The sequence below is a fragment of the Peromyscus leucopus genome, chromosome 4 (genome assembly GCF_004664715.2).
Source record: "Peromyscus leucopus breed LL Stock chromosome 4, UCI_PerLeu_2.1, whole genome shotgun sequence".
Classification (NCBI taxonomy): Eukaryota; Metazoa; Chordata; class Mammalia; order Rodentia; family Cricetidae; genus Peromyscus; species Peromyscus leucopus.
In genome coordinates this window covers 98,129,516-98,142,726 of record NC_051066.1, presented here as the reverse complement: position 1 = coordinate 98,142,726, position 13,211 = coordinate 98,129,516, and the positions used below count along the sequence as shown (strand labels likewise).

General features: G+C 45.6%; 1 protein-coding gene across 1 annotated transcript in view; it reads left to right on the top strand.

Annotated features, from left to right (window-relative positions):
- Positions 1 to 13,211, top strand: part of Spg11 (SPG11 vesicle trafficking associated, spatacsin) — a 73,247-nt gene that overhangs the window by 31,739 nt on the left and 28,297 nt on the right. The window contains 6 exon segments of the mRNA XM_028878731.2: positions 5,255 to 5,458; positions 7,810 to 7,916; positions 9,578 to 9,713; positions 9,847 to 9,856; positions 10,900 to 11,061; positions 12,600 to 12,666. Of these exon segments, the coding sequence (XP_028734564.1) occupies positions 5,255 to 5,458; positions 7,810 to 7,916; positions 9,578 to 9,713; positions 9,847 to 9,856; positions 10,900 to 11,061; positions 12,600 to 12,666 (686 nt within the window).

The following is a 13,211-nucleotide window of genomic DNA, read 5'->3' as shown; positions in this document are numbered from 1 at the left end:
AGTAATAATAATCGTGATGAAGGGAAGAATGCTTGCCTGGTGCCTGCAGGCTGTGTTCAGTGTGTGTGTTCACAGGTGTGTGCCTGCACACGTGATTTTTCCCTTTCAATTACCACACATTCAGTGCAGTCTTGCTTCATAACACAGCATTTAAAGGGTGTTTTTGTTTTGTTTTTTTTGTTTTTGTTTTTTTGTTTGTTTTTTGGTTTTTCAAGACAGGGTTTCTTTGTGTAGCTTTGCGCCTTTCCTGGAACTCACTTGGTAGACCAGGCTGGCCTCGAACTCACAGAGATCCGCCTGCCTCTGCCTCCCGAGTGCTGGGATTAAAGGCGTGCGCCACCACCGCCCAGCCTAAAGGGTGTTGTTTTAGTGTTAAGGTGGTACAGAGATCCTCCAATTCCAGATGGAGGTTTTCCCCATGACACTTTGTACCTTCTGTTGTTTTATTTTTTGGGAGACAGGGTCTTCTGAGGTAGCCCAGATTGTTCTGGAACTTGCTACTTAGTGTTCTCTGATGCAGACTTGTCACCAGAACTTGAAGGAGCAAGTGGCAGGATGCAAGACGTAGATACCCCAAGATGAGGTGTCCGGTAACTGTGTCCACTCCTCTTGGACAACAAGTCACCATATCTGCTGTATGGCTTTGACCTGCAGAGGACTGTGGGAATAAGCTACAGAGCAGAGTGACGATTTTAGATCATTTCTAAAAAGAAGTGTATTAGATCTAACCTGTGAACCTGCCATTTGTGTGGCTCAAAAGTAGTTGACTCTCAGGTTTGGTGCAGCTCAATCTAATCTGTCTTCCTTTGAGGAAAGTTGGGTGTGCACATGAGCATGTTTCTTCCTGTTTCACACGTGTTACTTTCCATTTGTACTCACTGGGGATGTGCTCAGGCTCCTGTCCTCAGCAGCGTGCAGATGCAGAGCCAGACAGGGAAGGGAAGAGCATTACCTAAGCCCCTCACTTCCAGAGTGGGCTCCTTCAACATCGGGTTTTCTAGTCTCTGTTCTCACTGCATTAATGCCCTTCTCATTTAATAAAAGTAAGATAGTGTAGATTTACATCATCAAAAATATTTGCCTTAGCATTTGGTTGTTTAAAAAAAACCTAATTTATCTGGTTTAATATGAATTGAAAAATTAATTCATGCTGGACATGATGGCACATCTTTAATCCCAGCACTCTGGAGGCAGAGGTAGACAGATCTCTTGAGTTTGAGGCCAGCCTGGTCTACATACTGAGTTTCAAGGCAGCCAGGGCTATGTAGAAAGGCTCTGTCTTGAAAAACCAATAATGATGATGATGATGATGATGATGATGATAGATCATGATATTTATTATATAATTATATTGAAGGGGAAAATCATATCATTCTAATTGGATTCAGAAAAATCAGCTATCCAAACATAGATGCAAAGTCCCTTACCCAAAATATTGGTGTCTAAAAATAATCGTTCTAGCTAATAGTATACAAATGGTGAAAACGTATAAGCATTCTCTTTAGATTTGGAGCGAGAAGAGCCAGTAGTCAGTCCCTCTCAAAGTGCTCTTTGGGCACATTGTCACCTCAGGAGCAATTCCAGCAGGTCTTGTTTGGGTTGTAACACAATCTGATTTTAAATACATATATGGAAATGGGAGTCACAAACCCATAGAAAGAACTTGCCCTGAAGACAGCAAAGTTTACTTAAAGCTGCAGTGATCGAAACAGGGAAGACAGAAGAGAGAACAGAGAGAGAACTTGGACGTGTGTGATCATATGTATACAAGAGTGGTCCTGAAGAGCATTGTGATAAATGAGCAGGTACCTGGGGAAATGTGGCCCTGCACATTGAATCATTTCAGGGTAGACCTAAAACCTAAGTGTCAGAATGCATAAGAGCTTGAAAGAGGCTCTTGGAGCCATGACCTCAGGAGGAGGCTGGCTTCCCAAATGTCTCAGGCGGCAGGGAAGCAGTTACTGAAACCAAGAAAACGTTTGGCAGGATCCATAGAGGGAGGGAGGTGCCAGCCAGTTTGCAGTCTCTATTGCTAGCCATAGACTGGGCACATCACAGCCAGACAGATGGAGCATCCAGCAACACACCAGGGAAGAGTAGAGCTTAGGTCTGAGGAAAGAGCCCATTAGAACCAATTCCTGGATAGTTCACTGAAAAGGAAGCACAAATGGCCAGTGTGCTAGCTAGTTTTATGTCAGCTTGACACAAGCTATAGTCATCTGAGAGGAGAGAACCTCATTTGAGAAAATGCCTCCATAAGATCAGGCTGTGGGCAAGTGAGTAGGGCATTTTCTTAATTAGTATTGATGGGGGAGGACCCAGCCCATTGTAGGTGAGGTCATCCTTGGGCTAGTGGTCCTGGGTTCTATAAGAAAGCAGGCTAAGGGTTGGGGATTTAGCTCAGTGGTAGAGTGCTTGCCTAGCAAGCGCAAGGCCCTGGGTTCAATCCTCAGCTCAAAAAAAAAAAAAAAAAAAAAAAAAAGAAAGAAAAAGAAAAAAAAAAAAGGAAAAAGAAAGCAGGCTAAGCAAACCATGAGGAACAAGCCCATAAGCAGCACCCCTCCATGGCCTCTGCATCAGTTCCTGCCTCCAGGTTCCTGCCCTGTTTGAGTTCCTGTCCTGACTTCCTCAGTGATGGACTGTGATGTGGAAGTGTAAGCCAAATTAACCCTCCCCTGCCAACTTGCTTTGATAATGGTGTTTCATCCCAGCAATAGTAACTCTGTCTAACACAGCCAGTGAACACAGGAAAAGATTTCTTTCTCATGTATAGTAGTGGAAACATGAATTTATCTTTCCAAAATCTAGGCACAGGTGAAATGACTCACAAAGGTACAACAAAATGTAGTACAATCATACAACAGCATGCCACATTGCCATGAAGGACATTGCTGTGTCACCATGGATGAATGACCAATGTCAAATAAAGAATTAGGGGAGAGGGGAGAGATGCCCCCACACCCACCAATGCCTGAGGCAGGTGGGAGAGTTGGCCCTGAGGTCATAAGAGCAAGTGAGCTGGCCCTGCCCCCCACCAGCTGCAGCACTCAGGAGAGCAGGCCCTGCACCTCTCCAGGGCAGCACAACAGAGCCAAGCCTGTTGGCGGAGGTGTGGGTGAGCGAGCCCTGAAGTTGTAAGCGTGGGAGAGCTGTCACCACTACTCATCTGAGTGGGTGGGAGAGAGATGCCCCCCTTACCCCTCACCGCCTGTGACAGACAGGGAGCTGACCCTCCCTCTTATCAGCTTCAGTACTCAGGAAATGGGGCCCTGCTCCTGCCTAGGCAGCAAGTAAAGCTGGCCTTGTTAGCAGAGGTGTGGATGAGGTAACCCTTAGGGTGTGAGAGTGGGAGGGCCGGCCACACCCCACTGTCCACCATGTAGTGGTGAGGGAAGGATGCCCTCCCCGTTGCCCCTGCCACCTGTGGTGGGCGAGGGAGCTGACCCTCCCCCTTACCAGCTGCAGCACTCAGGAAAGTGGACGGACCCTGCACCTCACCTGGGCAGCACAGCAGAGCTGACCCTGTTGGCAGAGGTGTGGGTGAGTCAGCCTTGATGTTGCAAGCATGAGAGAGCTGTCCCCATTACTTATCAGTCATGTGGAGGCATGGGTGGGGGAAGGGGGATGCCCCCCACCACTGCCCATCAACTCCTGAAGAAGGTACAAGAGCTGATCCTGAGGTCATAAGATCAGGAGAGCGGTCCCTGCCCCTCATCAGCTGCAGCACTCAGGAGAGTGGCCTCTACACCTTGCTTGGCCAACACAGTAGAGCTGGCCCTGAAGGTGTAGGTGTGGGAGAACTGACCCTGAGAACACGAAAGTCTGAGAACAGGCCCCGCCCCTTGCTCATCACCGCCAGGGGTGAACTAGCCAGGGCAATGTTGGAGAGCTCCCCCTGGTGGTGAAGACGGGGGTTGACCAACCCTGCAAACTACCCAGGTTATGTGTTGACCATAAAACCACCCCATCTGCTGTGATCCGCTGTGGGGATGGGGGGGTGAGGGGTGTCAGTCCTGCAGACCTAGGGCTTCGGGGTCTCCGTGACACGGCAGCAATGAGATGTCCAGGAAGAGTCCCAGTGAGGTCCAGTGTAGATAGTATAGCAGAGACCAGGGGCCTTGAACCCGACCAGTGAGTGATTCCTTGTGAAGAACGTCTGCATGTAAAGATGTGTGGATAAAGGGGTTTACTGTGTGACTCCCAGTGTCACACTGCAGCTTCCATGATGAGATTTTCCCCTTCTTTTATTTTTCCCCTTTTTCTCTTAAATTTTATTTTGTTTTATTTTGGGGTGTGGGTGGGGGGAGATGGGTGGGATCGGGAGGCATCCCGATGTTAAAGACACAAAGAATAAATAAAAAGAAAGTTAAAAACGAGTTAGGACAGAGAATAAGATACCTCATGCTTCATTTTTAGTGTAAAGCTCAAAGTAGACAAAATCAAACCATGGATTATTGAGGTTGGTTATAGTTATAAAACTATAAATTAAAAGTTAAGAATTAGTTACCACAAAAGTCAGGCAGATAAGGGGTTGCTGTAGGCATGCAGTGAGAAGGAATACACCAGTAGCTTCCAAAACACAAGTGTCTATAATCAGAGTACCAGTTATGTGGTATTTCTATTTTCAAAATATCTATAATTTTTTAAAATTTATTTTTATTTTATTTTTTTTTTTTTTTTTTTTTTTTTTTAACATTTTCTTGTTAGCTTTGCGCTTTCCTGAATCATTGTAGCCAGCTGCCTCAACTCACAGAGATCGCCTGCTCTGCTCCAAGTGCTGGATTAAGCGTGCCCACCCCCCGCTTTTAAAATTCATTTTTATTTCATGTACACGAGTGTTCTGTCTGCATGTGTCTGTGTGCACCACATGCGTTCCTGGTGCTCATGGAGGCCAGACGAGGGCATCAGATCCTCTGGAACTGGAGTCACAGATGTTTGTGAGTCACCATGTGGGTGCTGGGAATTGAACCCAGGTCCTCCAGAAGAGCGGTCTGTGTTTTAACCACCATGCCATCCCTGTGGCCCTTATAAGGCGTTTCTTTTAACCCTGTATTTTTCATGATCTTTTTGTATGGCAGTTTTGATGTGTGTAATAGTAGATTATTATAAAAGTAATATTTAAATGCAGATCTCCATCATTGTTTAGTAGTTGGTGTGTTTAAACTGCTGTTGCTCCTTAACAGTTTTTGTGAATGTGTGTCTGATTTGAACCTTGCACTTCTTTAATTTCTCACCCTTCAATCCTGCCCCACAGGAGTGGGATTTTTCTTGCATCTGAACTAGAAGATTTTGAACTCTTCCTCCTGAGACTGAGCCGGATTGGGGGCATAATGCAAGACAGTTTCCCCTTGCAAAGCTACAAATCCTCGGGAGGGTGGGATTTTCACTCCCACTTCATCCACTACTGTCTAGAGCACGGCCTACAACATCTTCTCTACATCTATCTCGACTATTACAAGTGAGTGCTGAGAGCTGGCTCACACACGCATCCTCCTTCCAAGCTGCTTTGGAACTGTTTGGGGGGTGAGTGGGGGCTTGAGACAGGGTCTCAAGGTAAGCTTGAACTCTTGACCCTCCTGTTCTGCTGCCTAAGTGGAGGGATTACAAGTGTGTGCCATGTGCCTGCCTACATGACTGCTGTGATTTTGTGTGTTTTTAAGACAAGGTCTCACCATGTAGCCCTGACTGACTCACTGTGTAGACCAAGTTGGCCACAACCTCACAGAGGCCTGCTTTGCCTCTTAAATTGTGGAATTAAAGATATCAGCTGCCACGTGTGGCCCCTGAACGGCTTTGAGAAAACATTAAGCATCGAGAAACTGATCCTTTTGAAACAGTTTCTTCCTGTTATCTCAGGATTATGTTCAACTAAAGACACGTGTGTGTTTTATTGACAATGATTTCATGTAGCATCTTATTGGCCTTTCAGATGACTTGAGAGTAGAATAAAATGATGTGTCTGTCAGTGGCAAAGCCTTTGTCTGTCACGTGCAAGCCCATGGATTCATTCACCAGTGCTGCATGAAAAAAATAATAGAATGAAAAGCACGTTTGTTTTAAAACACTTAAAAGAAGGATAGCCCTTAACAGAAAGATAGAATTCACTAGCAATTCTTGACTCTTTTCAGAGAATTCCTAAAAAAATAACAAACTTGAATTTCATAGCCACTGCAAAATGGATTAATTAAAAAACACAGGTTTATATAGATAAATTTACATAGATCAGCATATGTCAACCTAAGACCAACCTGTAGAATCCTGTCTATGGCCATTGCTAGTTGTTACTGGGTCAGTATTAGTAGCATTAGATGTAGTCTTTAAAATATTAAATGTGGCCGGGCGGTGGTGGCACATGGCTTTAATCCCAGCACTCAGAAGGCAGAGGCAGGTAGATCTCTGTGAGTTCAAGGCCAGCCTGGTCTACAAAGCGAGTTCCAGGACAGGCACCAAAACTACATAGAGAAACCCTGTCTCAAAAACCAAAAAAAACCCAAATAAGTAGAATATTAAATGTGTGTATGTGTGCATATGTGGATGGGTGGGTGCACGTGCATGTGTGAGCACATGTGAAGGCCAGATGTTGATATTGAATGATGTCCTCAGTCACTGTCCACCTACTTTTTTCAGGTACGATCATTCATTGGACCTCAAACTTGCTAGTAGGCTAGACAGCTGGCCATTGGGTTCCAGGCAATTCCCCTGTCTCTACTCCACCTCTCTAGAGCTGAGGCTTCCGACTGCTGAGTCACTTAGATTTCATGTGTGGGCACCGGGTATCTGAATTCAGCTTCTCACTGTTGCACAGCAGACACTGTCTCTCAGTCAAACGCAGACATTACCAATGTGGCTAGTCTTGCTGGCCAGCTGGCTCTGGGGACCTCCTGTCTCTGTCCTCTGAGGCTGCAGTTCTGTGTGTTTCTGGAACTCTGAACTCTGGTCCTCATCATCATGTATGACAAGTGCTGCAACTACTGAGCATCTCCTCAGCTGTGGGAACCCATTTAGGCTTTACCCAGCAGGTCCGCATAGAGGATGATTGGACCGTGGGCCCAAGGTGTCGGAGATGGTCTGCACTTGGCTGTGCTGGGGGGAGGTCTTTTGCTCCACCCCTTGGCTTTCCTTTAAAAACTCTAGGGCAGAGACAGAGCCAGTGGATAAGGATCCAGGCCCACCCGAGTTTATCCTGTGTTTCTGTTTCTCTCCCCTCTTTATTTCTAAGTCTCTTATCCCTCATTCCTCAAGAGTCCCTGGGGTAAATAAATGTGGGGGCTGGTCCCCCACACTCACCCCCATCCTTTACATGCTTTTATGTGTTATTATACCTCTCTCCCTCTCTCTGTCTCTGTCTCTCTGTCTCTCTGTCTGTGTGTGTGTGTGTGTGTGTGTGTGTGTGTGCATGCACACATGTGTATACTCAGTGTAGGGAAGGAGAGGTGTTGGTCTGTCTTACTCTGTAGCTCAGGATGAACTGGAACTTAGAGCAGTTCTCCTGCCTTAGCCTCCTGAGCACTGAGATTACAGGTGCCAGAGTTTATGTTCTTTTTTGGCATTGCTGGGATCCACCCCAAGGCATTGTGCTTGCCAGGCAAGTGTTCTTCTGCTGAGCTATAGACCCGGCTGATTTCCAGAGTTTTTGAGACAAGGTTTTGTTGTGTAGCCCAGGCTGGCCTGGAATGCATAATGCTGCCTTAGACTTCTACACCAAAATTGCTTTTCTAATGCTAGCTATCACCTGAGCAAATATGCTCAAAACAGTCATGTCTCATGTGATAATCCCAAAGGTGTTTGTTTGTTTGTCTTTAAATATAGACTTAGTCCTGGAAATTGTCCTTTTTTGGAAAAGAAAGAACTACATGAAGCTCACCCTTGGCTTGAATTTTTGGTTCAGTGTCGGCAAGTTTCCAGTAACTTAACAGGTATTATGTTCAGAACTAAATACACAAACTTTCCCTAGGTCAACTGTGAGTCTATTGATGGGCATTTAACTTGGGAACTCTTTAAGTTAATCCTTTGGTTGTAGTCAAATATCTGACTGTAATCCAGCTCACACTTTACTAATGAAATAGAAAACTAAAAAAAATGTTAGCCTCTTACCTGCCAAGAAAAGTCAGAATTGGAGCGGAGAGCTTTGTGGTTAGATTTCCTTCACTTCTGCCACCCCGTCACCCGCCCACCATCACAGGCTCCGCTCCTGCTCTCACAAAGAATTGGTCTGCCTTCTAGATACCTGCTAGGAATCTTCCCCTCCTCCTCTCCTCTGTCCCTCTCCCTCCTTCCTTTCTTCTTCTTTTATCCTCCCTCCCTCCTCCCCTCCTTCTCTTCCTTTCTTCCTTTTTTCCCTCCCTCCTCCCTCTCCCCCTTCCTTCCTCCCTCCCTCCCTCCCTTCCTTCCTTCCCTTTTTCCCTCCCTCTCTCCTCCCTCCCTCCTTCTATTCCTTTGCTGTGTTAGGGCCTCTCACGTGCTAAGTACATATGCCTCAGGCACATATGTGGAGGTCAGAAGACAACTTTGTGGAGTCCGTTCTCTCCTTCCTCCTTTAGGTAGGTTCTAGGAACTTATAAATCTTTTGGTCTAAAGCTCCAAATTGAAGAAAAGAAACTCACATGTGTGTGGGATGTTGTGTCCTTGGAAGGGAGCTTCTGAAACAACTGTTGACTATGACCAGACAAAAAGCCCTTTACCTCCACGCATTCTAGCTAGTAGTGTTCTTCCCAAATTCTGGAGAAAGGTACAGGACAAGCACTATACGTCCAGCAGTGTCCACAACCAGTCTTTTGTGTAGTGCCCAGTGTTGTTGGGGTTACGGGTGGTGGTGCACACCTTTTAATCCTTGCACATGGGAGGCAGAGGCCAGCAGATCTCTGTGAGCTCAAAGCCAGCTTGGTCTACATAGTGAGTTCCAGGCCAGCTAGGGCTGTATAGTGAGACCCTGTCTCAACTGAACAAACAAGGGAAGCCACCTACAGCGCTCCACAAGTTGACACCTACGTAGACTCAGTCTGGGCCTATGGGAAGGTGGCTGCCCACAAGTGGTCATTGCTAAAATTGCCATGTTTTCTTCCAGTTTCTCTCTGCTTTCTTTGCATGACTACTCTCACGTCATTCAACAGGGATCCTTGGCTTCTGGGTTGTGCAGAGTATAGGAACCATCTGTGTTTTGTACAACCTACTCATGATGACCCACAAACAGTAACACTGGATTTTATTTTGTTATATCACTGCTGATACAGTTGACTTGAGGCATCTAATTAAGCCCCCTTGCTGCTAGGGAGCTGGGGGGGGGGGCTTAGCATGTCTTCCTTTCATTGTCAACTGGTTATTTCTTTTGTCCATGGGGTATTATTCCTTTAGAACGTCCCTTGTTGAATTTCTCTCTTGACTCTTTATGACCTTTACGTTTTCTTTCTTTGAAATCTTTGTTTTTATGAGATGAACCTTTTGAGTTTGTCCACCCTTGCCGCCATGTCTTTTCATTGCTTTTAAACTTAGGAAGTCGTTCTTACTGTGGACAGAGTTAAAAGTATCTTTCTCAGAATTGTATCTCTCTTAATTTAGTAATTATCCCTTTTATTTTCAGATCCCAAACTGATCTTCCAGGCTAGCCTTGCAAATGCTCAGATCTTGATTCCCACCAATCAGGCCAGTGTGAGCAGTATGCTGTTGGAAGGACACACCCTCCTGGCTCTCGCTACGACCATGTATGCTCCGGGGGTGTCAGCCAGGTAGGGGCGATGCTCGGACTTTCTGTGGTGAAATAGGGTTGATTTTAAACAGATGACCCGGATTGTCTAAACCTTAGCTGGTGCTAAAGCATGACCGCTTCCAAAAGTCCTGTTAATGGTCGAGCATGAAACAGGTAAATTCACAGTTCTGTGTCCTGAGCTGAAATAGAAGTCATGCATGGACAGACATTCTCTGTCCCTCTGGTATGTTTTCTATAACTCCAGGACAGAAGCAGGATCGGGTTACTTCTGGCTTGTGATGTCTTTGCTGTTTACCCTTTTAGAAAGTTTATTTGAAAGCATAATTTTTAGCTTTCCCTATAAATTCCTTTGAAGGACCACGTGTGGGTGTGCTCCTCTGCTTTTTGAACAGACAGTGTGGCTGGTTAGAGGGAGAGGACGCGGTTGGATGTCTCATCCTCTTGGTTTCTTCCTGGTGGGAATTACCCTCAGATTGCTGCATGGTACTCACATGGCTAAGCTCCTCACACCTGCTTTGAACCACCAGTCAGAAACTACAGGTCAAGAAAGGACTAAGGAGTCATCTGTTTGATAGCATTCATTCGTTTGTTTGTTTCTTAATTTGTTGTTTTGAGACAGGGTCTTACTATGTAGCTCTGGCTGTCCTGGAACTCACCATGTAGAGCAGGCCTCTGCCTCCCAAGTGCTGGGGTTAAAGGCCCATGCCAACATCACCCTGGCCATGTGATTGGGTTTTCTGAGGCAGGTTTACCTCTAGTCCAGGTTGGCCTGTAATTCCCTCTGTAACCCAGGCTAGTCCTGAATTCTTAATGATTCTCCTGCCTCAGCTTCCCAAATGCTGGACTATATACAGACACCACCATGTCCAGCAGTAACAGCTGTTAGATCTTTTAAGATATTAATGTATGTGGAATATAAATATTATAAACACTGCAGTGGAGATGGCATTTTTTTTTCTTCAAACAACCTGTGGTTTGAGAACAACAAATCTAGCTCTCTTCCTGATCTTGCAGAAATGGAGGCTTGATGTTAAACATCTAGTCCAGTGTCATGCAGTCATCCGGTCCTAGCCTTGAATGACTGTTTTGCCGATGCTGTTTCATTAGGAGCCATCTTCTATAGGGACTGGTTTTTAAATCTTCAAATATGTACTATCTAAACATCACCCCCATCTGTAATGTGTCCTCTCGCATAGGTCATTCAGAGTGAAGACAGTGAGAACTGTCTGAAGAAAGTGGACCCCCAGCTCCTGAAGATGGCCTTGACACCTTACCCCAAGCTCAAAGCTGCCCTCTTCCCACAGTGCACTGCTCCTAGTGTTCTGCCCTCGGACATTACACTCTACCACCTCATTCAGGTACTGTATTTATGTGTATCAGCCAGCTCTCTTTAAACACTCGGGATAAGGAATGTGGCAAGGACAGAGCTATGAGCCTGCGCCCAGAATGACGTGGAGCCCTGTCATTTGGCTTCTATTTCAAAGGGATGTGCAGACCCTCTGAGGCTGATTCAGGTGTGATTAGAAGCATCTTTTACCCATATCTCAGTTCAACAGGTTTCTTCATTACATATATATTCAAAGTGTCTTCAATCCAGCAGAAGCTCTGTTGTTCTTTGGAGATGAAATCTGCCCTGCTCTAATGTGAAGAACTCTTGGGTGGACAGTGCTGCTTGAAAGTGTGGTTCTCAGATTTGCCAGGACTGTTTGTTTCTAGAATGCCATAAGATTAGCAGCCTGGGCTAGAGTGCAAGTCCGTCATGCCACTTAGTATACCCTTGAGGTCAGTTTTCTGTAAAGAATTTTTCAAGGCATGGGGCTGGGGAGATGGCTCAGTGGTTAAAAGCACTGGATGCTCTTCCAGAGGACCTGGATTTGATTCCAGCACCCAGATGGCCACTCACAACCATCTGTAACTCTAATTCTGGGAATCCAGTGCCCCCTTGTGGCTCCACAGGTTCTAGGCACACAAGTGCTGCATATACATACATGCAGGGAAAACACTCATCCACGGAGATTCTTAAAGGAAGAACCTCCTGGTAAAGACAGTGCTGGCATGCAGAGCAGGACTGTGTATAGCACTAGTATACACCAGATGCTTCAGTGACTCAGGGCTTTGCCCAGAGTTGGCTCAATGTAGTGACTCTCCTGTCTCAGTGTCTCAAGTGCTGGGATCAAAGGCATACAGAGTTCCTTGCCTCTGAAGCATTTGAATCAACTTTAGACAAACCATTTCAAATTCTCTTTTCTTCTTGACTTACATACTTTTATTTTGTTTTGTTTTTTTGAGACAAGGTCTCATGTGGCCCTGAAACTCGATATTTAATCTAGGATGGCCTTCAACTCCTGATCCTTCCTCTTCTAAGTGCTGGGATTACAGATGTGCACACAACTGGCTAGTTATTTATTTATTTTAAAGCAATGTCTTACTGTGTTGCCCAGGCTGATCTCCTGTGCTCAAGGGGTCCTCTCGCCTCAGCCTCCTAACGCTGGGACTGTGGGCACATACCACTATGCCTGGGGCCCAGGTAGTTCTTTCTATGTGTGCACTTTTATGTTCATGTGGATCTCCACGTGTGTGCAGGTGCACACGTAGCCTGTGTATGTATCGATCAAGAGACCAACCTTGAGTGATGGTCCTTAGGAGTGGTCTCATGTTCTCTTCTGTCTGGGGGGGGGGGAGTGGTATGGTGTGAGGAGGAACCACGTTCAAAGAATTTATGTTTAGAGAAAAGGCATTTAGCTGTGTTTGGTTCCAGGGATCAAAGTTAGGACCTTGAGTGGGCTGGCAAACCTTTTACCAGAGTCCTAAGAAGTAATTCCCTCTGGAGGTTTTCTCTCGTTTTATTTGTTTTAGGGCCAGTCAGCTTTTGAGTCTGACTTTTCCTCTTTTTCAGTCTTTGCCGCCCTTTGATCCTAGCAGATTGTTCGGCTGGCAGTCTGCCAACACACTAGCAATAGGAGGTAAGTCATGAGATTGCTTGCTTTGGAAGCATTTAGGTCATGCTGAGAGTAGATGTTTTTATACATAAAGTTAATCCCTTTTTCCAGTGCTTTTTACTATAAAAATAAAAGTAATAGAAGACACATTCCTGGAATCTAATTGAGGACATGTAAGTTGCAAGTCTGTGTTGAGTTTCCAGGACTGCGTGTTACAGAGCAGATGCGTGCCTCTCTGTAGCTCTTCTTTTCAGAATGCCCTGTTTTGTGTGTTGGTGTTGACAGTCAATAAATTATGGTTCCACCTTGTAATGACTGTCTGACCTTGAGCATATGTTTTAACCTTTCTTCAGTGTCCTTTAAGGCTAATAATAATGTCCCTCTCATGTGTTGCTGTAAGGAAGAAGACAGGTGTTTTTGGTGGGTTGGTTGATATGCTTTTGAGACAGGGTCTTGTATAGCCCAGGTTGTAGATTGCTGTGTAGTCCAGATTGACCTTAGATATCTGATCCTCCTGCCTCTACCTCTAATGCTGGGATACTTGAGTTTCCCACCACATCTGACTTCTG